The sequence below is a fragment of the Rhamphochromis longiceps genome, linkage group LG19 (genome assembly GCF_057381845.1).
Source record: "Rhamphochromis longiceps isolate RC_006_pf linkage group LG19, R_longiceps_female_GT1.1, whole genome shotgun sequence".
In the NCBI taxonomy this organism is placed as follows: Eukaryota; Metazoa; Chordata; class Actinopteri; order Cichliformes; family Cichlidae; genus Rhamphochromis; species Rhamphochromis longiceps.
The window spans coordinates 29,047,412-29,073,448 of NC_140575.1; the positions used below are offsets into that span (position 1 = coordinate 29,047,412).

General features: G+C 42.3%; 1 protein-coding gene across 2 annotated transcripts in view; it reads left to right on the forward strand.

The window, feature by feature from the left end:
* The window catches only part of asap2a (ArfGAP with SH3 domain, ankyrin repeat and PH domain 2a), a 57,071-nt gene that overhangs the window by 3,594 nt on the left and 27,440 nt on the right, over positions 1-26,037 (forward strand). For both annotated transcript variants that reach the window (XM_085391903.1, XM_085391902.1), the window contains exons 2-4: positions 13,337-13,409; positions 20,963-21,108; positions 22,952-23,026. In XM_085391903.1, coding sequence (XP_085248029.1) covers positions 13,337-13,409; positions 20,963-21,108; positions 22,952-23,026 — 294 coding nt within the window. The remainder of the gene's footprint in view (positions 1-13,336; positions 13,410-20,962; positions 21,109-22,951; positions 23,027-26,037) is intronic.

The following is a 26,037-nucleotide window of genomic DNA, read 5'->3' on the forward strand; positions in this document are numbered from 1 at the left end:
ACGTGCTTTCACTTCTATCTTTGGCAGCAGTACCTGGTAGTTTCGTGTACTGTCACTATTGATTGATTGATTGGTAATTTATTTCAACATGTGAACAATATACAAGTACATTTAGAAAAGAAATGAGAGAAAAAAAATATACTATACTATGTTGCGCTTGAAACTCACAGAGGAGGTTAAAGAATTACTAGTACATTCATTCTGTGGTAAAGTGGGTCACTTACTGGGTTCGCGATGTGTAACATCAACAGTCCTCTCAAACCGTTTGCTAACGGTATGAAAGAGATGTTAGTCATACTTTAGACTGCTGAGCAGCAGCGTCTGGGGCTGTAAAACAGCCGTCACTACTTGATATTCAAGACAAGCTTTTGTGTTCTCAGCCCTTTGATCAACCCTTTGCAGGCAGACACACAATATCCGTTATGACATTACAGCTGCTTTCTCATTTAAAGTTGTTTGACAGGTAGAGTGCTTGCCTCCCCGGTGTAGCTTCGTATGTAAAAGTATCCCTAACTTGTTCCTCGACCTTAGTATATTTGTCTTTCTGTTGTTGTATAGTTATATGATATGTGTGTTGCTTTTGTGTGTGTTTTCTTTTCTTTTTTCTTTTAAGGATCATGTAAACCATTGTCCACCACAATACACACACACACAACAAAGGAAGACAATTACTTCATGTAAAGTAGCATAAAGTATTTATGAAAGGCCACTTATCATGCAAGTGTTTCAACATTTGACAAAAAGACACCTTACAGCTTGCTCTAAGTGCATGGTTTAGGTAAGGCCTCAGTTAAACAAGACTAGAGATGAGTCAGCAACCTCTAGCTGCTAGGGAAAATGTGTATTTCCAGGGAAAAATGTTTATCTCCTGGCTGTTTGTGACTGGTAGCTGGCACTCACTGTGAAATTGACTGCTAAAGCCCTGCTCACACAGACCAAGAGAGTGTTAAGTGATCTCACTGTTGACCACAGAGTGCTTGGGAGAACTTTATATTCTTTAACCTGTTGAGGTTTCTGGCAGTCGCTGGAGTGAAATTGGCTGCAAAGTTCAGTAGATGGTACTGCACCAAAAACCTTCCCGTGATTGCTTTAGTTGTAAGTTGGGTGCGGTGGTTGACAATAGTTTTCATGGAAGGTGCCAACTTGTCTGCAAACACTCGCTGTTTACTGTACATTGTGTTTACTTTGGTTTACAGTGAAACTGCGATGCAAGCCAGAAGTGGAGACCGTTCACTTTCAAAGTAACAGTTGCTTACTGCTTCAACCAGCACTTTCCAAAAGGTGCAACTTTTACTTTGAAAGTCAACATTTCTAATTTTGGTTTGCATCACAAGCGTTTGTTTCAAGTCACCATCTTTCATGCAGTCTACAGGCAACCATGGTGATGAACTAGAGACCAGTTGCAAGGAGGTTGTTGTAGGTCTTTAGCTTACAATGTGAAGCTGTTGTTGTGATTTGGTGCTGTGTAATTAAAGTTAAATTGACTTGCTACAGCAGCCAGTTTCACCTGGTGACAGCCGGCAATGTCTAGAAACCACTTGCCATCTGGTTGAGGAATACATGTTTTTCTGTAGCACCAGCAGTTTCAAGGGCATTGTCAACTGGGCTCGATGCGATTGTAAGTGACGTGTCAGGATACCGCGTGCAGGATGCAGCACCAAAGACATCTATTTGCCCATGCGTGCATACAGATTTTATACAAGGCAGGTTAAACAACAGGTTAAAGATCTGCTGATGTCCGATCAGGCGGTTTAAAATTTGCATTTTTACATGCACTTCCATTTGTTCAAGAGCCTCGGGGCTGCAGTGCTTTTGTGAAAACGGCTCAGGTTACTGAGCCAGAAAACTTAATGAACCATGACAAGGAGCAACTAGAGGTCCAATCTGAAGCTTTAAGTGACTTCAAGTTCATTGAAATGCTAAAAAAAATCAGTTTCTTGATGTAATGGCAATAGTAAATGACTGATGCAGAATACTGCATGGCTTATGCCCTCTAATACACCCACTCAGTGGGCCTCTCCTTCCAACCTCTATCTCATTGTTAAGTTTATTCATTTTTTGCAGATGAATAACGGTTATTTATAGCCAAGTCAGCTTTTCATGGATTGTTCCTGGCGTTAAGGGCAGTTGGGGGTAACTCGGTCTTGAAGGCTAGCATCATTATTCATCCATCTGGCTATTAATTCACCCAACAGAGGTCCATGACTCTGGCATGCCAGCTATGCATTGTAAAGCCTGCTGGATTATTTGCACTTGATTTTGTAGTGAGATTATTTTGTGAGTATCTCTGGGAATGGAAATGGCATTCACAGCATGCACGGGTGCTGGCTCTGCAGCCCATACCAGTCTGCAGTCTGGTTCTCACAGACTGTTACTAACTTTTCTAATGCTGGTGTGCAACATGGGGATGTGGCTTATGAAAAAAAAACAGTGTGTTTAAAAAAACAGCAGCTGATTACTGCCTGCCCTGAGTCTTTAGCCTCTCATCTCTTTATAGCACCTCTAAGCCTAATCTGAAGCCACCAGTTGTTATGGGTACATGCTCTAACTTGACGCTATCCTCTGTTAGCACATGGTGATATCTCTTAATTTCTAGTCTGTTCTGCATAACCGGTTGGAGCAGGACAAAACATTTATTCTTCTCCTACTATTTGCGTTGACATGTTTTACCTAAAGTGCAACAATTTGTGGTGGATGTGTCAACATCTGAAGACAAATGTGGTCTCCTAACTCATTTTACACATGTCATTCTGCTGGCTTGTGTTGATTTTCCAGCAGCTCCCGGGCCTAAAGAGAGCGTGGCCTTCTCCTGTCCTGATTGCTGCCCCATCCCAGGCGTGGTTGGTGTTAACGGCTGTGACCTGGTCAGGGACAGCAGCTGCACCCCCATTGGAACAGGTGGCCTGGAGGAAAGTTTTAACAGCCTTCAGACAAGGATTATCAGTGCAGGGACAATCCACATCTAATAGCTTTAGAGCCACACAGTTGGATCTATAAGCTCTTACACATACGGCCTAAATGCGCCGTCTGGTCCAAGTGAGCAACCCAAACCCCCAGCCACCTTGGCCAGTCTTCTGTATCCCACCAAAGAAGCTTAATGATGCTCTCAGTAATTGAAATGGGATTTCTGGCACGATCACAGCAGTCTTGTCTCCTCCCTTCATTCTAACTCTTTATCCGTTGTCCCTCGACTTTGCCTTAACTGTAGTTAAGGCACCAGAATAGGCCAAGTATGTTGAAGCAAAGCCAAATCTTGGGATGAGCTCTTGAATTTTTAGCTTTTAGTTTATTTTCTATAGTAATCTTGCTTGAGGTACTGGTGATGGAATACTTAAAGTTGATATCTGGGGAAAGACATGTTGCATGTGATTAAACACTCTCACTTTATGACTATATCTGTGGTAAAAGTCTCTTTTCATTATCTGTGTGGGACTGCTAACTCAATGATTCCCAAGGGTTTCAAATGGGAGGTGGCTGTCCGGCGTCTGGGGCCTGGTAATGCAGTGTTTGTGTTATCATCCTCCTCAGATGGACTCTGGCCAGGACTCTCTATGATGTACCTCATTAAGATCTATTAGCGGCAAGCGTCCCAGCCTTGTCCCAGTCACTTCAAAGCATTGATGCCTTTTATCCTCCGTGGCTTTGACTGTTACGATGTGATATGATTTTATTCAGTTTTGTGTGCTGTCTAGACTTGTGGGTGAACACATCAGGACTTGGTAGCGAATTCATTTTCCTTTATTGCAGCCTGTTAGTCATTGTTAGACCTAATAAGTCTGTTTCATTAGGAGACAGGGTGAAAATGGTCAGAAACTGAGTCCGGCATGGTGAAAAGGACTGAGGTTAAAGGACAAACGTGCTTCTCTCTGTCCTAAACAGAGGTTAGGGGGTTAGACACCAGGGGCACTTGGGGATGCCTGGAAATTAAAGCCCATCTCATCCATCAGAGTGTCCTGGCCCAGATTGTCAGAGACGGCTGCTTTTGATGGCTTTTGTTCCCTCACAGGCTCTACCTCTTCCATTAATGAACTCCGCTATTGATTTGTAGTCCCGTCCACTCCATGTTGCTTAGGCCCACGGTGCCGTGGGAGGGGTGAATCCTCACAGTTGTGCTGTCCTGTTGTCACTTTCACTCAGAGATCTGACCCAGACCTCTCCTTTGTTTGTTCTAGCGTTGCCTCCTCAGAGGCTCTCAAGGCAATCTTAGTTCGATTGCTTCTGACTCGCTTGGGGCCTAAGATCAGTTGTACGGTGTTGGAATTACACATCGGTAGTCTGGAAGGTGTGAAACCGCCAGTCGAACCTGCACCACCACCCTTCAGTTGTAGTACTGCTCTGCAACATCCAACATCTGTCCTCCTGGTGTGCAGTTTTCATAATATCAGTGATAAATTAAATGTTCAGCATAAGTCACAAAGCAAATGCTCTAAAATAGATTTGTAGAATTCATTTGTGGGAGTCTGCTACAGCACTGGAAACAGTGATACTTCCTGTAATTTTTGAAGCATGTTTTATCTGCAGAGATTGCCCGAGTCTGACACTTTTCAGATTGTCTGAGTTTCGTAGAGCGGAGTGAGTTCATGTCAATCGGAGCTCTTTTCAAGTTCTGAGTTCCCGGCGGAGTTCAGAGAGGGTTGTGTGAAATACAGGTCATCCTCGTCTCTACGTCTGAAGTGCGCTCTCAAGCCAACAACGGCACACAAACACAATCGTGGTCTCTGTAGTTTTTTACAGCAGAGTTTTCCAGGAGAAAACAGGTCATTTTCCCCTCTGTCTCTCAGGCATCATGTTGTAACTGTTGGTCTCTGGCACAGGAGTCTCTGACACCGTGAAGCTGGCACAAACCTCCGTGTGAAAAGAAGCCAAACAGAAACTTTAAGGTGAAGTCAGAGGAGGGTTTTTTCCCCACTGCTTCCTCAAAGTGCAGCACATTTGGTCCTTATTTCCCCCCCACCCTCTCCTGCAAACTTTTATCAGCCTCCTGCTACTTTTATAAACTTCATTAAATACTCCCCCTCAAAGTTAGGCAGACCGTTTTAGCAGGTTTTAAATACATGGCGCCATCGGGGTCTTAAGCCTGCTGCTCATTTAACCCTCATTTTTAAGATCTTTTATGTTATATTTGAAGTCATGCACAGAGCGTGGCGGATACAGTGATGCAGACCTGAATCTGTTAGTGATGGGCTGGGGCTGCTCAGATGCTATAGATGCATTTCACTTTGATGCAGTGCAGCTGTCTGGGGAAACCAAAAGGAAACCATACTTGCATTGGGGTCTCTCACCTTGTAAAATGTAAAACACCCTGAAATACGCCTCGGGACTTAACATGAAAGTTTGTTTTCTCTGCCACTTAAAGCGCTGCAGTTGATGTTGTCATCCCAGTGTGATTTCTGGCAGCTGGTAGTCAAGGCTGTGGTCCAGCAGCGGTCTTTGTAGTGCTCACCGAGGAGCTGTAAAGCAGCGAGTGCGCGGTACTAAAGTACTTGTGGGTGGATGAGATGTTTTCAGAAACTTGCAGTTGGGGAGAAAACTTAAACAGAAACGAAACAGAAACTTCCCAAGTGAGTTCAAGCTGGAATTATTAGGCTCCCTGGAAAAAGATGTTGACTCATAATAAATGTAGTCACTGTTTAGCTTTGTGCTGGAGTCTTCATCAGTTCTGTCGCCAGAGATGCAAAAATGCACGCATTTCTGTGTTAATGAGCTCATGTCAGCGTGGAGTTTTCCATGCTGACCTCGGGCAGACTAACTTCTCACATCTCTGCAGTCGAGGGAACAGAAAGCCTGCAACTATGGCCCGTTAGCAGTCCACTCCACGAAACCCACCTCTGTCCAAATATTGACTTTTCTCACTCAGCACAGAGAAAAGTTGTGAATGAAACACTTGAAAGTGGCTTTAAAGGAGCTCTTTTAAAGAGGGAATTCATCTGCAGCTCAGCTGAAGAGGTTTAAAATCGAGATTATAGATAAAATCTGTCTCGGGTGGAAAATCAGAAGCAGAGACATAAGAAAACTGCATGGCTTGAGCACAGCTTCCTCAGAGACATGCCTCTTGGTTTTAATGTCTGCATGTTTGGGGACATATTATACTCATTATACATTTCAAAGTAGCCCTTATATTTACTTTGAGCCTCGATGCAACTAAATTCATCCACTGTTGGGTTGAGCCTTTTTTCTTAGCTCCTGTTCCTCGCAAACAAAAGGTTTGAACAGGAAGAGAGACGGGCTTCTGCGCTCAGTGTCGCACCTTTGTCACAAATGAGATGATCATATTAAGCCACATTAAACATGTTGCTTCACATCATACAACATCATACAGAGCCAAGAGTTTAAAAAGCTCTCCAAGGGGATTACTTGTGGCTATTGTGACCTCAATGTTTGTTTAATATAATAATAACCACTGTGAAGGGAGACTTATGACAAGATATAAGGAAAAGCATAGTAGGTCTACTTCAGTGTTCTGAGTTTTGAGCTGAGACACAGATCTTCCTTCACCGACACAGAGCGAGTTTCCCTTCCTGTGTTTACACTGTGAAACATATGGAAGTGCAGACAGCAGCCCGAAGGCTGGTCAGTACTTTGCACTGTGCAGCTGCTTCAACAGCACACCTGCAGAAAACCTGACTTGTCCCTTTTTTGTAATGTTTCAGAGAAGACTGCATACAAATGTAATGTTTTATTTATGTTTCTCTTGGGCCCAAGTATACTTTTTTTTTTTTTTTTTTTTTTTTTTTCCCCCCCAGGTGACTCAAAAAAAGGGAAAGTTTTTGATGCAGTCTCACACAGTGTATATATGGGCGTTAACCTCGTACACCTAATGATAGATGTTCATAAGACACTTATGTAGCGCTAGTGGTCGACCTGCTAACCGCGGTGAGTCAGTTGCTGTTTGGCCTGTGAAATCTTTTACACAGCTCATCTGCTGTTTCAGATATGAAGTTAGATCTGTCTCATTAAGAGATCCTGTTCCAGTTTTTGCTGTGTGGGCTGACCACCTCGCAGTGGGGAAATAAATATCAATGTGATGTTGAGTGCAGTCAAATGATCTTCACATCAAAACTTAGGCTTTTTCTGTCCTATTAACTCACTCTTTTAATTGTAGTTGTTTTTTCCGTGGAGCTACTGTACCAACACATGCAGCAAATCCTAGGCTGCTGCTTTCTTACTCCCTGGTTTCCACTATATGAAGCAGACGCTTCCTTGGGTCCCCGTCGCAGGCGGTGGGGAGCTTAAAGGGTAAGGCAAGGTTATAAGACGACTTATAAAGACGCACAGACAGAGCGCAGATGTGCGTGTGTGTGTGAGCTTCAGAGAAGTGTGTGAAGATTTCTCGGATTGCCTTTCTTTAAAATTTAACGTGTTTGTTGTCTGCTGATGGGGCCTCTGAGGAAAGAGGGACGGCATCTTGCAAAGCAGACATGCTGTCATCAGCAGATAGTTAGCTGGCAGGAACAATGGGGCTGGGTCTCTGTCTTGTCTGTCAGTCACTCCTGCATGCAATCATCCAGGAATGTGTTTCTTCTTCAGACAGAGGAGAAAGAGGTGGAAACTGCTACGATAAAACAGCCCTGTTAGCTGGACCCACTTTTGCTGGCGTTGTCTATCACTCCCCGCTGTCTCACATGGTCTTCGTGTTCTCTCTACCTCACTGTGTTTTGGGTTTTGTTTCTCTTCTCAAGATATAAAGGTTCTTTTGTCAGTTACAATTATTTTGTCCTTATATAATGTCACTTTTTTCAGTCTGAAACCAGATTTGAAGTAAGTTTTAGTTTAGAGCAGGTCACCTACTAATTGGAAGGTTGTTGATCTGCATGCCAAATATCCTTGTGCAAGATAGCGATCCCAATTTGCTTTCCGATGCATCCATTGGAGAATGAATGTTATCAATGTTGGATAGAAAGCACTTGCATTGGAAAAGCATAGAAAAAAGTGCTTGTATGAATGAATGTTAATGAGTGAAGTTGTATTAAAAAAAAATTCTTTGAGTGCTCCGTTTGAGCAGAAATGATATGTGTCCGCTGTTTTTTTTTTTTTGTTTTTTTTTTTCTCCTCTTAAAAAACCCTTTAAATTCTTTTAATTTTTTTTAAAATGTAAACTTTAGTGGAGTGGAGTTGAGCATCGTCAGCATTATTCAGCTTTACGGTGTCTTCTTTCCTTCTGTCTCTGATATTATCTATCAGCTGTGGGCTCACGGCGATCAGTAACATGACATATAATACTCAGCAATTCAGGAAATGTACAAACTCAAGTGAATGGATCACTCTGACAGTCACCCCCGTGACCCTGCGTTAGTCTGCGCAGATCGGCTGCAGCAGATGCTGCTTTGTTATAATCACCACGATGATGATGCTGATGTCATGCCTTTAAGATGATTATCAGTAGAATTCAGTTTGGGTCTCTGATCCTTCACAAGATGGGAGAAAAGTGCGCTTCTAGTTAGTTTACTGTGAACTGCTAACAGGGAGGAGAAAACGGCTGACATCGCAGAAATGTCACATAAATTTGGCTGGTGAAGCAGCTCCAGGCCGGGTGACGAGGCCTATTGTGTGTGTGTGGATTCAGCTCGGAGCCTGGGCTGAGCCTGGGCTGATGAAATATTACAACACCGCGGAGTTCCCCTCGCACTGTGAATACATTTCTGGGTTACATTTCTGCTTCAAACAAGTTTTTACAAAAAACTGCTCAAATGTGGGCAGTGCATCGGAGTGCAAATGTGTGAAAGTGATTGATGAGTCATGTGAGAATGAGTCAGAGGAGTGTGTTTGGTGGGTTTATTACCCTGCTGGCCTGTCAGACCACTCTGTGCTGATTGATGGTGTGCTTTGTGCTTGAGCGGGGGACACCTTGTGTGTTTGGGAGGCGAGATGCCTGTTCCAATGTGCGTGTAAGCCTTGGACTCGTCACTTAGTGTTGTTATGAGAGAGGTCAACCAGAGGTTTAGAGGTAACGGTCTGTGAGAGCAAAGTATTGACAGCTGAGCAGCCAGAACATAAAAATTGGCTGTTTAATATTGTGCCACTGAAAATAGCTCTGACCCATCGGATCGCACTCCGGCACCAGGTCATTGACCCAGTGTGTGGGGAGGGAATCGTGCACTCTTGGAGCTTATCCTGGGCTAGTTTTGCAATTAGGTAGGGCACATTTTCTTCCAGCTGGAGGCATCTGTCATGGGGGAGTCCCATTAACCTGTTTGGGGAGAAGTTTTAGGAGGGGTGATACATGTCAAAGTAATATCCACAAGAATGAGAAGACTCTAGCCAATTGCAGCACACGAGGCAGCATGTGAGTAGTGAAATGTATTCTGGGATAGTGCCGCATCCACCAGCGCACCCAGTTTGCATATGCATTGCAAACCTACTGCAACACAAACCTGCTTTATGTGAACAAAGCTGGACTCTTTTATTCATCACAACTGTTATAACCTGCACAGGGAAATGAGGTCATATTGAAATCAATGTTGCCTGAATGTCAGTGTTTCCCTGTGTACTTTGCAGTAGTTGACAAATAACTTCTAACATAGAGGCTGTTTGCTGATACTGATGCAGAACACATAGCTGCCATCTGACTGCTCTGATACAGCATATGCACCAAAATCTTTAGTCACAAAACTAACAGATTGCGGTAAATCTGATCCATTTGGCTCGTCGTCCTCCATGAAAACATGCACTTTATTGCCAGAGAGTCCCGCTGAGTCAGAGTAAGAGTGCTCCATGACTACCGACCTCGTCTTGTGTCGTGTATTTTTTTAATTTAACATATCATTCTTATCTCTTGTTATAGAACTCGCTGTTCAACTTAACTGGAGTGAGCTTGCACCTGACTGTTATCTCAGTGCATGCAGCACACATTTTGCACTTGTGTTTTAAAATTATGAATTAAACATACACAGATGATTTATTTTTTTATTTTTTATGCACAAAACTCGTCTGTAAAATTCTGCCACATGCGTTAGCTTCCGCAGCTCACCTCTGTTTGACCTCTCGTCCTCCAAACCAAAACACACTCAACCTCAGATGATCAATAAACAGATGAAAGGTTCAAGCATGTTTTTCTGAAATTGCTGGCTAGCTTAAATGAATTCAGCTATACGTGAGGCAGTTTTCATGACACCCTGAGAGTTACAGGGTAACTGTGAAATTGCACATCATATCGCCTCAAGCGCCAACCCCTCACTATGTTTGATATGTTTTGAGCCTGAAAATCATTAACTCCACCTTATGTTGAAGAGGGGATCAATGAGATCCTCCTGGAAGCCTTCTACACTCTCGCAGAAGCTCAGATACCAGCAGAAATGCTTTGAGTGCTTTTATGGCTTTCGTTCTTAGCACTTGGAGTAGACTTGATGTACAAAGGCAAGCCCCAGGTGAGATTAGCTCTACTAAAAAAATGCGCTCTGGGTTAAAAGTCTTTGTGTAGTTGAATTGGTTTGGCGGCGTATGCAGAGATGATACTCTTTGTAGGAAAGCTGTACTTTTCCTCAGTCCTTTTTCCGATTGAAGCTCAGTCAGAGCTACAGCTGCAGAGTCTGTCTGAGCCAGACAGAGCTAATGGGATAATGGCATATGTTACAGATGAGTCATTTAACGGTAGCTGAAGGAACTAAAACCACAGAACTGTAAGTCCCACTTATATGCAAAAGCTTCTTTTAATTTGCACAGTTCCTCTGGTTAAATACATCATATTTTATTTTTAGCACGTTACTGTTACCAGACGCTGCTGTCTGGAAGCTTAGTTGTATAAACACATATGTTCAGGGGGGGAAAGCAGTTATATTTAGAAATTTGAAATATTAGCACTTTGCACATGCCTGTGTTTTCACAGCATGAAAAATGCCTGAACTGTATATGGGAGAGATTTGGTCTTCTGTGAAACGCCAAGTAGAGGTTGACAGTGCGGATAATGTGCTGCTGTTTCAGGGGTCAAGGCTAGGTGAGCGTGACCGCGGGGTATTTTTCAGCTGAAATGAGCAGACTAAATGCATTTGTCAAAGGCAGGAGTGTGTCATGTATCTTATTAGTTTAGCATTTGTGTTAACAGTTCTGCACATATAAAAAAAAAAAACTATTAAGAAGTTAATAAAGAGAGTAATGAAACAGGAAAATGCCCACCAGTGTCTGCTAATAAGGGAAGGTTAAATCATTCATCACTAAAAGTGAGTGAAGTTGATTGAGAGCTCTCCTGCTGGGGTAGTTTCTTTTTGCTTCATGATGGATGTGGGAAATAATCTTCCTGCTATGTTTCCATCCTCAGTCTGCTAATCTGCTGATCTGCTAACTAATTTTCTCATCTGCAAATTAGTGATTTGCATCAAACACGTCAGTGCCAAAGTGCCTTAAGCTAGCATGCTTTTCCAGTGATTCCAGTAGACTGCTTTTGTTTCAAAAGAGATTTCCTATTGTAAAAGACTCCTCGGCTCGACTCATATGGCCGACCTTGTGAATGGTAAGTTGTATCCCTCTGGTTTTCCGTCAAACCCACTCTTAGTTACAGGCCTAGAGACCAGTGGGGAGTCCACTGGCAGTCACCAGTTCCTCCACCCAGTTTGTGAGTGGTTGCTAACAGCTTCTGTGAAGCCGTTTGCTAAAGCTGCTGTCATGTATTTTGAAAGTAAAAGTTTAGCCTTTTTTGCCTTCACTGCTGCTCGGCAAGTGGTTGGATAGTGTTTGCAGACTAGTTGGCAAGCAGCTGTGATATGCCAGAAAGCACAAGGAGGTTTTTGGTGCTCTTTGCGTCCAATTTAACATAGTGACAGCCTGCGTGACATAAGATGACAATGACTAAAATCATCACCTGGCAGCTCCATAATAGTTGTTAGTTTCATGGTTTCTCTATCCATTTTTTTTTTAAATTTACAGTTTTTTGAAGTTACATCGATTTTACATTGAAGTAAGTGTAAATGTCATAGCTCATTAAACTCATTAAAATGCTGTTAAACTATAAAAGTTTCATCATTCTGTTCAAGACTGATCCCCCACACCCCATTAGTCGTTTTTTCCCTCTTCCATGAGTGTAACTGTATCCCCTAACAGACTGACAGGGTCCCCCCTCTTTACCCTTATAGGTGGCCTCTGTGAGCCCGTACTGACAGAAGAGTGAAAGAGGACATTGTGAATGTTCTTGTCTTTTCTCTGAGCTCTGTGTTTTATTCTGTCTGTCCCTCAACCAGTGCCACTTAATTTATCTGTCACTTTCCCTTCAAAGTCTCTCATCGCTTCCTCTTTTTCTGTTAGTGTGGGTGAGATGTGACCTCAGGGAAAATGACGTGCTGAGCAGTTATTCAGCATCTCGGAGCCTGGATATTAAAACGATTTATGGATTTAATAAGTTTTGTCATCGCATCTTGTGCAATTGCAGAGTAGAAAAAGTGCGTGTGTGTGTGTGAAGTATGTGTGAGTACATTGCTGAATGGGAGTCATTGTCTATTTTTGTTTTCAGGGAGTTGAGGGGATCTGATGGGTGTCAGTAAGACGGGGAGCGGGGCAGAGAAAAGTGGCGCCGGCTTTGCCCTGGTCAAGCGGACATACTTAATAAAGTCTCTAAAAACTTAATTTCCTAAAAACCCCCTCACCCCAAAAGATTCCTGTCATCACTGACACAGTGGCGCATTGTGTGAGCTTTTCTCTGTGAGACTGGCCTGAATGCATTGGAGGGAAGGTGTGTGCGTGCATGTGTGTGTGACTTTGGTTAATCATAGACTTGTGTATATATTCATTGCGGGGAAAATGCCCTTGTTGCAATGGACCTCAGTTACTCACTGCTCTTGCCCTACGAGCCGTTACAGTGATGAACACACACACACACTGACACACACACACACTGACACACTGACTAATGAGGGAGCCCAGGTCTATTCTTGGCTTTACCTTGAATAATGCATTGCTAGGAGCCACATCGGTGGGTTAGAAACGCACAAACTGTAGCGACCACACACAGGCGTGGATTGAGGTTGTGGACTAAACCGAAACCACTCAACGCCTCATTACAATTCAGAGCAGAAGCACAATCTGGGATTAGGAGGTAACTATCTAACAGTACACATTTAATAAAGGTGGTACATTGTGTTACTGCAAAGCATGGCTGCTTGCAAAACCTCAAAATCTCCACACAAATATGAGCGATTCAGATATGTCCATCTACCTCACAGGAAAAGGCACCGTACAGACTGGTGTTTCTGTATTCTGTGCACACTGTTGCACTACATCCTACTGAGTTTACCTTTGGAAGAAGAGTAAAGACCTCATGCAGACTAAACATACGCCATCTTTTTCACGCCATAAATTTGCACGAAGTTGAACGTTGACTTCTTAATGTGCTCTTCTCTGTGTGTCTGTCCAGGCTCTGGATGTGGATCGCAGCGTGCTGTACAAGATGAAGAAGTCTGTGAAAGCTATCTACACGTCTGGGCTAGGTGAGTCTTGACTACGCTCCATCACCACAGCAGATCGCCGGCCTCTTCTGCATTACTGAAAGAACAATGCTGCATGATTCAAATATTATGAACCATTTTAACATGCCAGCACTGAAGGAAAGAGTTAATTTGCAGTAAGACTAGATGCTTATGTCTTACCTTTTGAGTCTCCTTTAGGAGGAGACTCCTTGTTGGAGTGCAGTGAGCAGAATATTTCTACATCTTTATTTAGTAAAAAAATATTTAAGAGGTTGGTTTGCTGGAAATGCTTTTTTTCAGTTCCTTTGGTCTTTATTTTCTGTTTGATTTTAAAAGAAAGTATATCCTCTGTCTTTGAGGGGGAGAGAGAGGTTTGTCTTTTAAGCCCTGTGTATGTGTGTGTGTCATTACCATGCTCATTATGCCTGGCTGTGCCAGTGTTGGGTGTTTTTTAGTGTCTTTTGTTTGGCCTGCCTGACAGAACCCTGCTGAGAGGCAGAAATGGAGAGAGACCTCTGAACAATGTGCTGAGCACGTCTTTTTCAGAACAGTGTGAGCTCTGTTCAGGCAGGAGGGACAGCTGTCTGATCCAGACCCCCGGAAGGAACAGCTGGGGAGGGGCACAGCCTGTGTTTGTATGTGGCCGCTGAGGCATGGACACACACGTTCTCACGTCACTCTTAAACATGCATTTACATTTATAACGTCCAGCACTTTTCAGTCCCATGTAATCTTTCATGCAGGTGTAAGCGTATAAGCTGCAAAATGTTGCCGTAGGCTCTTCATTTGAATCTTTTTACTGGGACGTTGCTGCATTTCAGACGGTTTTTATAAATGTTTGGAGTAGAAACATTGCTTTGTCTGTAGGAATACCACAGGGGATGCTCTTATTTATGCTCGCATGAATGGAGGTCACCTTTTGTTATCAGCAATTATCAAGGAGAAGCAGCCCAGACACCAGTGTGTTTTGAGTATAACCCAGAGGATTTCAGTTTCATGTCTGTGTGATCCTCATGTGCCGAGTACATGGCACTTTTAAATGGAAACACAATAATGACAGTTGTTTAGTATATTTTCCAAATACAGGCTACTAAATTAAAAGCCATATCTTATACTTAAAGTTTTATTGATCCATATTTCTATAATAACGGTACATCCACTGAGTGTTGTGACAAGGGCAGTTTAAATTACTATCTGCCAGTTCACTTCAGGCTTTTTGTCGCTTACATCTTGCTAACTCGCACTTGTTTTTATTATTAGGCGGCTGCAGACCTCCTCTGTTGTGGCTCAGTGTGCTCCCTGCCCAGCAGCTAAGTGTATACAGACATTTAGCTGCTATGTGGGGAATATAGTGGAGTATGTTGCAGGTGAAGCCAGATAATTACCTTTTGGATTTGGTGGTGATCAAAACAAGAAAACCAGAAAAGTGACTATTATGTTTCTCAGGTGACCAACCCAACAGTGTGTATTTCCTCACTCAGCACACCTGTGTCCCAAATGAGCGTTGCCAGGTTGTTGTGTTATCCCGAAGTCTGACAGACCTCGGTATCATTAAATCTAATGTTTGTCACTTCAGGGCGGCAGGCTAATGCTAAGGATTTAGAATATGAGCGATCTGCTTCCTTTGCTGCTGCAGCCGTCTACAGAAAGCTCGGCTTGCTTGCTAGTGGCTGCATATTTCGTAGTTGGACGGCAAGGCAGCCTTGTTTGTTTGACAGCATGCCAAACTAACCCGCACATCAGTGTAATGTAAATGGGTTACATAGCGCCGTAAATAAACAATCCCTCGACTGTAGTTTAGGAGCAGTGTTCATGTGGGCGGCTTTGCAAACCCTTTTACCTGCAGAAACAAGCTACATACACTCAAAAATGATCCTATTGGCTCTTTAAAACCAGCTGAGATTAATTAGATTGTAAGTGGTTAATGACACCATGCAACTTGTATCTAAAGCCAAGCTCTAACATAAATATAGAGGAAAAAGGATCACTTGAGTTTTCTTAATGTTCTCCAGACAAGGTGTTGTGGGTAAAGTGTGAGTAATGTGACACATAACAGGGAGCCTCAGCACCTGCTATGGCTGACTGACTCTTCCAAAATTCTGCAAAGATATTTTAGGCTGAGAAATAACGTTTTGTAACGATGAGGAGAAAGAGGAGCTGGGTAAGCAGAGGGAATGTTGAATGTTTAGAGACTGTATTGAGGTCAAATCAACGATTTTTTTTAAAGAATTACCATCTCAGGGAAAATCTGAGAGGCTGAGCGTGCATGGTGAGTTTGTAATGTGGATAAAGAAAAAGATGGGAAAGGGAGCGAGAAAGGTGGAGTGGTTTTAAATGAGCAGGAGAACCCTGTGTTGCTGCAGAGACCTGTCAAGGTGTCAGCATGTGGGTTTTGATGAATAAACCAGCAGCAGCATCTCAGACCTCAGAAGGAGCAGGAGCTGATCGCGCAGAGCTGCTCGGACAGGCTTGTCAGAGCTGCTGAACAGAGGATAACTGGAGGGGGATGATGTACCTGTAGCTGGGAAGGACATTTAGTTGCTGAATATAATGCAGAACTCAGACCACGCTGCATCAGAGAAACACTGAAGTTGATCATGTGTCTGCAGGTAGCAGAGAAAACGAGATTCTCCATAAACTTTTAGCACGATTACCTTTAATGTCTGAGATAAATGGGCCGAGGAGAAACTAAAATGAATGCAGAGAGGACTCAAAAAAGAGCTCATGCTACTTGTGTAAAGCGGTTTCTTAGATTTTAGTAAATACAATTTAGAAAATATAACGTTGTCTTTGCAAGACTGAAGGTTTCAGGTGGAGTTTGCAGCTGGTTAAGCTGCTGGGTACATAATTGATATTTAATTATTTATGTTTATATATAAATACGTATATCAATGTTAAAATAAATTATTTGCATGTGCATTGGCTTGCATAGAAATGTAGCTTTAGACAAAGTTAAGTTGGCCGAGCTAACCCCGCCAGTTTCTGTTTTCATTCTAAGCTAACTGGATTTGTACTATAGCACATGTTCTCACTCACTGTCATCTCACTTACTGTCCTCGTTCCAGGAATTTGCAAAAAAAATATTTTAGCAAAACATCAAACTTGAACTTTAAGGAAAGTTTTCTTTCTCCTTTGATTGTCTCTCATGCCTCTGCGATTCCTTGTCTCTGTCCCGTGGGATTAATAGTCACGCTTCCTTTTCTGTGTGCTTGTGGTCATTTTGCTCAGCGTTGTTTTCATTGAGTCCTTAGAGAGATCTGGAATTGATCGGAGGTCACCGGCGCATTGTGTCGCCGAGCGTCAGCTGACCCGGACTTACGAAGCTGTGTGGGAGAGACGGAGAGAGGAAGTTGCTATCTGGTGATTAAATCCCGCATGTGTGGGAGAGAAATGGAAGAGGCTGCAAAACAAGCCTTTGGGATGTAAGATAATCCTCAGCAGACGCCTGGAAAGCTGTACATGTGTGTGTTTGTAAGTTTAGGAGGAAAGATACAGCGGTGAATGCCACAGGCGTGAGCAGGCTTCTGTCTTGCAGTGAATGCAACTTTATCATTTCCTGAGGTTGAGCAACAGGAATCCTTTTCTCTCCCTTTGACGCACAATATGCTGCCATTTACTTTCAAGCCGACTTCTTAAGCCATTTCTCATGCTGATTTTAAATAGACAATAACATCCACTCTCAAAGTTTCCCTCAAAGGAAGATGAAAGTACTGACTTCAGTTATACAAAGGAGAGGGGACCATCTATCCTTTTATTTTCCTTATCTTCATACATTACTGAGACAATATACGCTCAACAGCCAGTTTATTCAAACTGCGTATTAATGATCTATTGCAAATAACACGAAAAAGCTTGTTTCAGAGATACCAGGAGAAGCTAAATAAAGATGACTTATTATGAACTGTGACTCATGCAAAGCTACACTAGTAGAAACTAAGATTAAAAATACGGACTAGAAAAAAGCACAACATTCCCCACATTGAGTTTTTTGCAGAAGGGTAAGGGTTTATGTTAAAGTGGGCTGAATTGTGGTTATTTGCATACCTGTGCAATAGCCTGAGGAATCACTAAGAACTCGCAGTCAGCCTGACAGCTCTTCACTAATTGTAGCTCATTTAGTGTTGTTATATTCTGAGTTTGTCTTCTCTGAGAAATTTCCCTGTAACCTCTCGTCAGAGCCTGAGTTGGCGTCTTTTAGATCTGCAACAATAAAAATCAGGTAAAATCAGCTTATGTAATGCAACAATCAATGAATCTTTTAAGCTCTAATCATATAAAATCCCAATTCCCCATTTTCTGTTGTTGCATATCTTTAAGTGAGGTTCGGAACACCAGTGTTATTTCATGGAAATGTTTACTCATTGTCTACACATCTGCAGGTAAACAAGGAATTAGCAGGTTGTGTTTGCAGTGTAAACTACAGGAAAATGTCTCTCCTGTCCTTTGTTGGGTTTTTTCCTGCCACGTAAACTCACACGCCCTCTGCTCTGTACTACGGGGCTGCATGCACGACATGTTTGGGTCATGTTACAACAAATACACATGTAGTCACTAAGCTGCCCTGGAGGGGTTTGTGCTATTTGTCAGCTTTGAGTAGGGCTCTCATGTGCCACTTCAAAAACAACAACAGGACCCCGCCCTGTTGGCTCGAAACCTGGCTGAGCTAAACAGCTGGAGCGGATTTGGAAAGCGGGCTGTGGATGTGTGGCAGTGGTCGGTTTCTGACACATGACTGTGATTGAAGTTTACTACATCTTTGTGTGGTACATCTCACTGCAGGTCTTTGTTATGTAAAAGAGGATTTGGTGCTTTTGGTTTTTTATTTATTTAGTTTTTTGGATGAAGAATTGATCACTTTATCGAAACATGAGATCGTTTTTTTCCCCCTTTATTTATTTTTGTAGGTCTTTTATTTCTGCACAGACCACAGACAGAGGGGGGAAAGTCTCATTATAACACATACTCGCCAGGCTTCTCATTTTGCCACTTCCCTTGTGAGTCTCGCGGCAGCTTTCTTATCATCGACCTCTGTTATTGCGTCAGATGATATTTTGTGGCTTAAATTAGATTCGTCTCGTGAGCATGCCTGCAGGTAGTGACTCAGGCTTTCAGCTCTTCCCTTTTAATAACCTGATGGATACGTCAGCGGCCAAGACGTGAGCTTATCTAGTTACCTGGAACATCTGTGCAGTTGCTCGTTGTGTGTGTGTGTGTGTGTGTGTGTGTGTGTGTGTGTGTGTGTGTGTGTTACCTCTTAAATGCTGAGTCATAATGTGGTTGCAGGTGTCTTTTGGCATGCATCCTCACAATTTCAGACCCCCCCACCACCACCGCATCCCCTTATATTTTTTTTTTTCTTTCAGTTGTTCCTACTTCCACCCCCTTCCTTCCACCTCTGTTGCGTTTCTCTGGAAGTTGTCGTCATAGCAACAGTCCCCTGGCGCTCCATCCCTGGCTCCACGGCTATCCCAGTGGCATTGGTTGTTATCAGCAGCCTAGTGTGGCGTGAAGTGCATTAAGTGGAATCTCCTAGGCCTAACCTTGTGGTACATTAAACCGATTTTAGACGCACTCTGAGATTTTGGGGCAGCAGGCGGCATTAGATGAGGGAGGCCTTTTGTGTGTGTCTTGCGGATTACATTGAAAACCGGATGGCAAGCTTGACACGATGGTATTGTCACAATACCCAGGAAAACACTCAATAACATTTTTCGATACCACAAGGAAGTTTCACCCCAGATTTAACAAAATAATTTCAGATTATCATCAGAGGTTTCATTCATTTTACAGATTATGAACATTTCTTTACAAAACCTAGTAATAAACCAAGGGTACAACAACACAATACCTAAAGTCACAACAACTTAAGTTAGAAGAGCATAAAAGTTGAACTTTGGATAAATTGTTGTGGTTAACATTTCTGATAACTGGTTAATTATTCAGTGGTATTGAAATGGGAATTTTCCTGACCTTGTTTAATTTAATATCAGTGTTTATTCTCTATTAATATTTGAGTATTGATACATTTTTTTTCCTTTTTGACAACCTTAGTGAGGATTTGAGTAAATTAAAGAGAACTTGAGATTGGGCCGTCTCCGGACCAGTTCAATCAGTGGTGATCAGTGCTGCCACAGGGTCGCTGGGATATCGGCTTAGTGGGAACTGTTGCACATAGTGACCGAGCCCGGCAACCATCAGATGCTAACATTACGTGTAGTAGTCCAGCTTGCTCTCTCTTGCAGCCTTTCACCACACGGGCGCTAGGATATTTCCTGGTGGCAATCTCGTGCTTTTGGACGACTGTGAACAGTGAACCGGAGTTGGTGGTTTGCTGATTACTAACTGTCAGGATTTGCATACATACATCCCAGGTCTGCACAAGCAACTCACTGGCAACAAAATCTAGATAAGATTGGCAAAATATTATATAAAGACCTTGCCTAGATGATAGCTAAAGTATATGTAACACATTTAAAAGGGACCAGTTGTCCTTTTTTCCTTATTTCTGTCATTTATTGTTACAATAAGCATTCATCAGTCAATTTTAGTGTCAAAATTGGGAAGAACGATAAAAGAAACTGCTGATCTACTGCAGTTTTCCCACCCAACATTGTTCAGTCTTTAGCATGAAGACAATGAAGACAAAATCAAGTCCATCGATGCCATCGAGTGAAAAGGACGGTATTGTAGGAAGAGGAAAGATGGCAGGCGGGGAGAAGATAAAAGAGTTCATTGCTACAGATGAAAGCAAATGCTGAAAAATAACCCTCAGATAGGGACCAGTTCTCAAAAACGTGAGTGAAAGCACAAACACGCTTGGCCTTATAATATTATTATTGCATATCATTTGAACATTTGTTCTCTCTGTGTATCATTCTGTTTAGGCTAATTATCTCATCATTTGTATTTGTACGACCTATAAAATATGAGTATGCTCAGTAGACACACTGTAGCCTACCAAGAAAACACACTTCTCTGGATAGAGTCTGACCAATTTATCAGGCAGCAGATATTAGCCATTTGTCCATCTATTGGTATCGCCAGTTATATCAGTCATTAAAGGGAAAATTTAAAAAACTGAAGTAGAGACTGGAGAAACACCCTTCAACCATGTTATGAGTGTGGATGTTGACTAGTTTGTCCACCAGAGGGCACTGTTTGTAATACCACAAACACGTAAACATATTATTATTGCACATAACAAATATTAACTCCTGTATTGTTGGTCTCTATAATTCACCATAGCCTCATTGGTCTGTCCCATCCTTTTTTTTTTTTTTCTTTCCAAAAATGATTGCAACTATAACTTGACTGAAACATTTTATCAACATGTAGGGTTAATTTGTAGAATTTATGGTTTGTGCCGGGGGTGAGTATCTCTTTTGGTCCGTCCCTGCTGACCACCTTCACTATAGATGTGTGAGGAAAACCGTGTAATGGAAGGAAACTGGATTGTTTTACACTGGAAGACTATCACCATGCATTATTAATACTTATTGATTGACTTTTAACTTGTTAGGATCAGAGAGAAAAAGACTTTGGTTAATCTGTGTGTATATATGTGTGTTTTTCAGCACATGTAGAAAATGAGGAGCAGTACACTCAGGCCCTGGAGAAGTTTGGAGAAAACTGTGTGTACAGAGACGATCCTGATCTGGGCTCGGCTTTTCTCAAGTTCTCCGTCTTCACCAAGGAGCTCACAGCGCTTTTCAAAAACCTTGTGAGTTCACACTGTGTGTGTATGTGGCTGTATGTGTGGGTGGGTAAAGTCCTCTGGGACAAAGACAAATTTTCATGCTGTCCTTAACTGTGTTTATTCCACCGTGTGTGTGTTCTCTAACACACACTGATCACACACAAAGTCCAGCTTGAACTTAAAGCCCTGAGGACATAGCCCTAGTTTTTCCATCAAGACATCCGAAGAGCCAGTGCAACACCAAATATCTCCTGGATCTAATACTGCCTGATCTGTTAAGCCCAGGTCTTGTGTGAAAGCCAACGCTTTATTAAAAAAATTTGACTCCATCTTGTGAGGTCTGTCGCTCCCCTCGCACACTTTATCAGCTCATACCGAGAACAGGAGCTTTAGATTTTGTGTTGGTGTGATCTCAGCGTCTTATATTAAAGAAATATGAGCTTCTGCCTGACCTGGATGTGAAGATGTAATCTCCAATAGCTTAAGAAAGCACTGGGTTCCTAGATTGCGTGTAGGGGCTGGCCTTTATAGCAGCTTGGAAACAGCCGAGTTAAAGGCAGAATTTGTGTCTTTAACAAGTTTGAAATGTGATTAAATATGAAAATGATACCAAGGGTGGTGGAATTTTTATACCCAAGACACTGAGCTATGTGTAATTAACCCTTTTGCACCTTCACTCGATGTTTTCTCACAAGCTTAACGATTCCTGAATCCGTTTCAGACTAAAATCTTAATAGCATTTCGTTCAATTCACTTTTGTTTAGATGCCACCGATTCACAATAACAGTCACTTTGTATAGTAAGATCTGACAGTGTTAGAGAGGATCTCCTACAGTTGAACAAATGATCAATTCAGGTCTCAAGCACACAAATCTAGAGCTAAGTCCGTGACTCTCGTGGCAAGCATGGTTTCCAGGAAAAAAATCTGCATTCCTGGACTGGTTAGCAAGTATAATCAGTCCCAAAGAGCGTGCCGCAATAAAAACCTCCCTGTGATTGCTTTGGTTGCTAGCAGACTGTAGTGATCGCCTATAGTTTGCATGTACATGGACTTTTCTGCAAACACTCACCGTTTACTCTCCGAGAAGCAGTGAAACTTGAAAAAATGGAACACCAACCAGAAATCGAGAGCATTCTCCTTCAAAGTAAAAGATTTATCTCACTGCTGCAACCAGAAGATTTTCAACTTTTATTTTGAAGGAGAACAGTATTTGCTTCCTGTTTGCGTGACATTTTTCACAGTTTCACTGCTGTTTTGCAAGTAGTTTGCAAGTATCTGGAGACTTCTGTGCAAACTACTGACGACTGCAGCAACCTGCTAGCAACTAAAGCTATCACAAGTAGTTTTTTGCTGCCAAATGGTCACCAACACGTAACTAAGCCTGTGTGACTGAGACCTTATCTTCATTAAGATGCTACATACTGCAGGCTTAAAGAATAACAAAACGAATGACCTGATTCAGCTGATTTCCAACCTTCCTTGACTGAGAAACCATCCATACCACTGCTTTTATTGTAAAACATGACCAGTTGTGTATACATGCTGTCGCAGTAGATGTTTACACATATTTATTTTTAGTGTTTAGTGACTGTTTCCACTGAACCTGTGTGACGTGTTCTGTGTTACAATTTATCTGCTAGTGGCTTCTTTATTTGCGCAGCATTAGCCTTTCAAGGCTATTATTTACTTAAGATGAAGAGCTGAAACTCTGGATACTCTGGATTTTGTATGTCCACTGCAAGGAGACGCAGCACACAGGACACTGCTGAAAGGATTACGTCTCAGTGACTTTCAGTCTCCTGCTGTCTTAAAATCTCTGACGTAACCTTTCGACTCTTATTTGTGTCTCTCTTCAACTTCCTCCAGTTCCAAAACATGAACAACATCATCACCTTCCCTCTGGACAGCCTGCTGAAAGGAGACCTGAAGGGTGTCAAAGGGGTAAGGCATATAAACAGCAAGTCTTTGTGTTACTCTCCATGTGCTGTGTTTTATACAGGAGGAAATATTAAAGCCATTATTCTTGGATGATGCCCTGAAGTACCTCTTATTCTGCGATAGTGGACGGACACTAAGGGTTGTTCTTGCACTAATTTCAATGTAAATGTCAGCTGATGAACATATTCATCTTGCAGTTGTTTAATCCGTCAAAGAAACCAGATCGCAGAGTGAAAACGGCTCACTAGACGTACAGAGAGACCTTCTGAGTGGTTCAAAGCTGCTGGACAATTATTAACCTCCTTTAGGTGCTGCAGTCTAGCTATCAAGGTTAATAGCACGCTGCTTTGATCTCAGACCACGTTCCTGTTCCCAAAAAAGTAAAAGTGGAGCTGGCAACACAGAGAGAGAGAGAGATGGTGGATGAAGCAGTTCCTGGAATATACCTGTCTGCAGCAGAGCTGATTCATCAAACTGCAGAATAAAAAAATCAGCCTCTGACTGAATGAATATTAATGTTAATGTTTTTGTGTAGTTATGCAAAACTATGAGGGATGGAGTCCACAATCTCTCAGCTTGAGTGATTATTTATTAATGTCTTTAATTGCTGCTACAATGGTGCAGGTTCATATTAAAATGGCCATAAGGTCAGCAAGCGTGCAAATAACAACACCAGTGAGAGCAGATATTCTTAATAAGGTTCTCTCAGGAGCACAGCTGCTTACAAACATGCTAATTATATGGCCTCCCCTTGCAAACAAAGCAATCAGATACTTGACTTAAAGGGAGAAGGGCGCTAGCTAATAATGTATTGACTTTTTCAGATCGAGGATGAACAAGGCCCAGAAAATAAAGATTATTTTGAACCATGAATTATGCAAAGCTACTTTTTAGAGGCCGTGAATAGAAATGCGGAGCATATGAATGTTTGAGAACGTGTTACTGTGCATGTGTTTGCAGGATCTACTGCAGTGCTTCTCACTTTTTCTGTTGTGAGATCTAAAACAATATTCATTTGCTTGGCTGGTTCAATCTATAACTGTGTGTTTCTTGTTTAGCTTGGAGAAGCAAAATAGTTTTCTGCCCATCATGGGCGGTTTGTTTAATTTTGCAGTCCTTTCAGGTATAGAATAATAAATATGTTCTCCTGCAAACTCTTCTTCTTGAAAGCCTACTAGGAGTAAACCCTGAAGCTCTTCTCTGAACTTAGTGCTTTCTGTGACATTTCAAGCCTTCTTATAGAGGAAATTAACTGTGTGTGCATCAGAAGTTAGCTGGGGTGGTCTCTGCCTGTGCAGCTATGCTCTGAAAAACCTGGAAACTATTTTAATAGTCCTTAAACGGAGTCTTTATTGATATTTTACGAGGTGTCAAAACAATGTCGTCTTTATCGGGGGAAGAGCTAAACAACCGTGAAATGCCACCAAAACAAAAGCAGTAAATTAAGGTGGGAATAAAAGACCGTAGCTCAGTATTTTCGCAGGTTTTTAGTGCTACGTTTGGAGACTGCAGTAAGCGAGGGAGGGGTGACACAAAGACTCGCAGCAAGGAAATGTTTAATGCCTGCAAACACGCTTTGGTCTGAAATAAAGTGTGTTGAGGTTTAATAGACAGGCCTGTGCCTTGTGTATTAATGCAGTCTGCTAGACGGTCATGTGTGTCCACCAATCAGACTAAACCCAGACAGACACTCATCAACAGTCTCTGCCAATCTGTAATGCAATCAGACTGTCCACAGTGGTCTGTGACCTTTCACTCTCTAGGCACATGATTAGATTTGGTTTCCACTGAGGTATGATGTAGTTAAGTCGGCTCTAATGAGGGTGGTTGCCATGGAGAAGCCAGTTGTCCCCATGACCCCTGGCCACTTTGTGCTGTCTGGCCCCTGAACTGCCCTCCCCCCCCCCCCCCCCCCCCCCCCCCCCTTTTTTTTTTTTTTTTTTTTTTTTTTTTTGCGTTCTTTCCTCAAGTGTTGTCGTTTTGGCTTCAATCTCCTTTTCTGTTCTGTGATTTCCTGCCTTTGTCCTCTCGTCTCTGTTTTAACTCTGCTGATATCTCCGCCTTTCTCTCTCGACACTCCCCCCCCACCCCGCCCACCCGGCTTTGGCAGCCAGTTGTCTCCGCAATGCTTGCCCACTTATTGCTCATTAGCCCACAGATGATTCTCATTACCCCAGTGGCAAAGGACTAATGAGCTGTTGGTTATTTTATACTTCAGGGCACACTCACATTTACACACACTTATATAAATGTCACCAGTGATGTAGTCACTAAACCTGGAAGTTAGGCTTCTACACAAAGAGAGAGAAAAGGTCACAGAGATGTACAGTAATGTTTACCTGTTGCTCACTTACACAGCCCAGAGGCTTTCCCTCGTCTCTTCCTTATTGCCATTCATTATTCATTATTCCACCACTACCACGGGAAGTACCTGTTAGGAGAGCGGGTGGGGGAGTAGGAAGAAGTCCAGACATGCACGACAGGCTGTTTACACTACAGGGAGAGGAACAACTGAAGTATAATATATTAATTGGCTGATGTGGATGTCATTAAAGAGTAATGTATTTAAAAGATCAAAGGAGCTTACGAGGAGGAATGCATTGCAATGCGGATGGGAATTATGTACTTCACCAGTCACAAGCAGGAACAAGATTTACACATTTGTACGCTCATTTTAAACGAGTTGTGGTGTTTTTGGAACAAATATGCAACAATTTTACAAGCAAATCAAACTCGCCTCGAATAAATGTTGATGACGGAAACCTGAGTTCACTTTTATTAATGTAGCTTCGAAAGCAGACCGTGCTTGAGGTAATAAAAGGAACTTGTGCTGATTTCCCTATTTTGTTCTTTGACTTTAATAGAATGGCTTTGCATGATTTAGGGTTCAAAATAATGCTTGTTTATGTTATACCAGTCCTGAATAAGACATCTGAGCTCACCTACCGTTTTAGCACCTTAAGCCCGTCTTACCTATAAGTCCCCCCCCCCTTTTTTTAATAGGTAGGATTAAC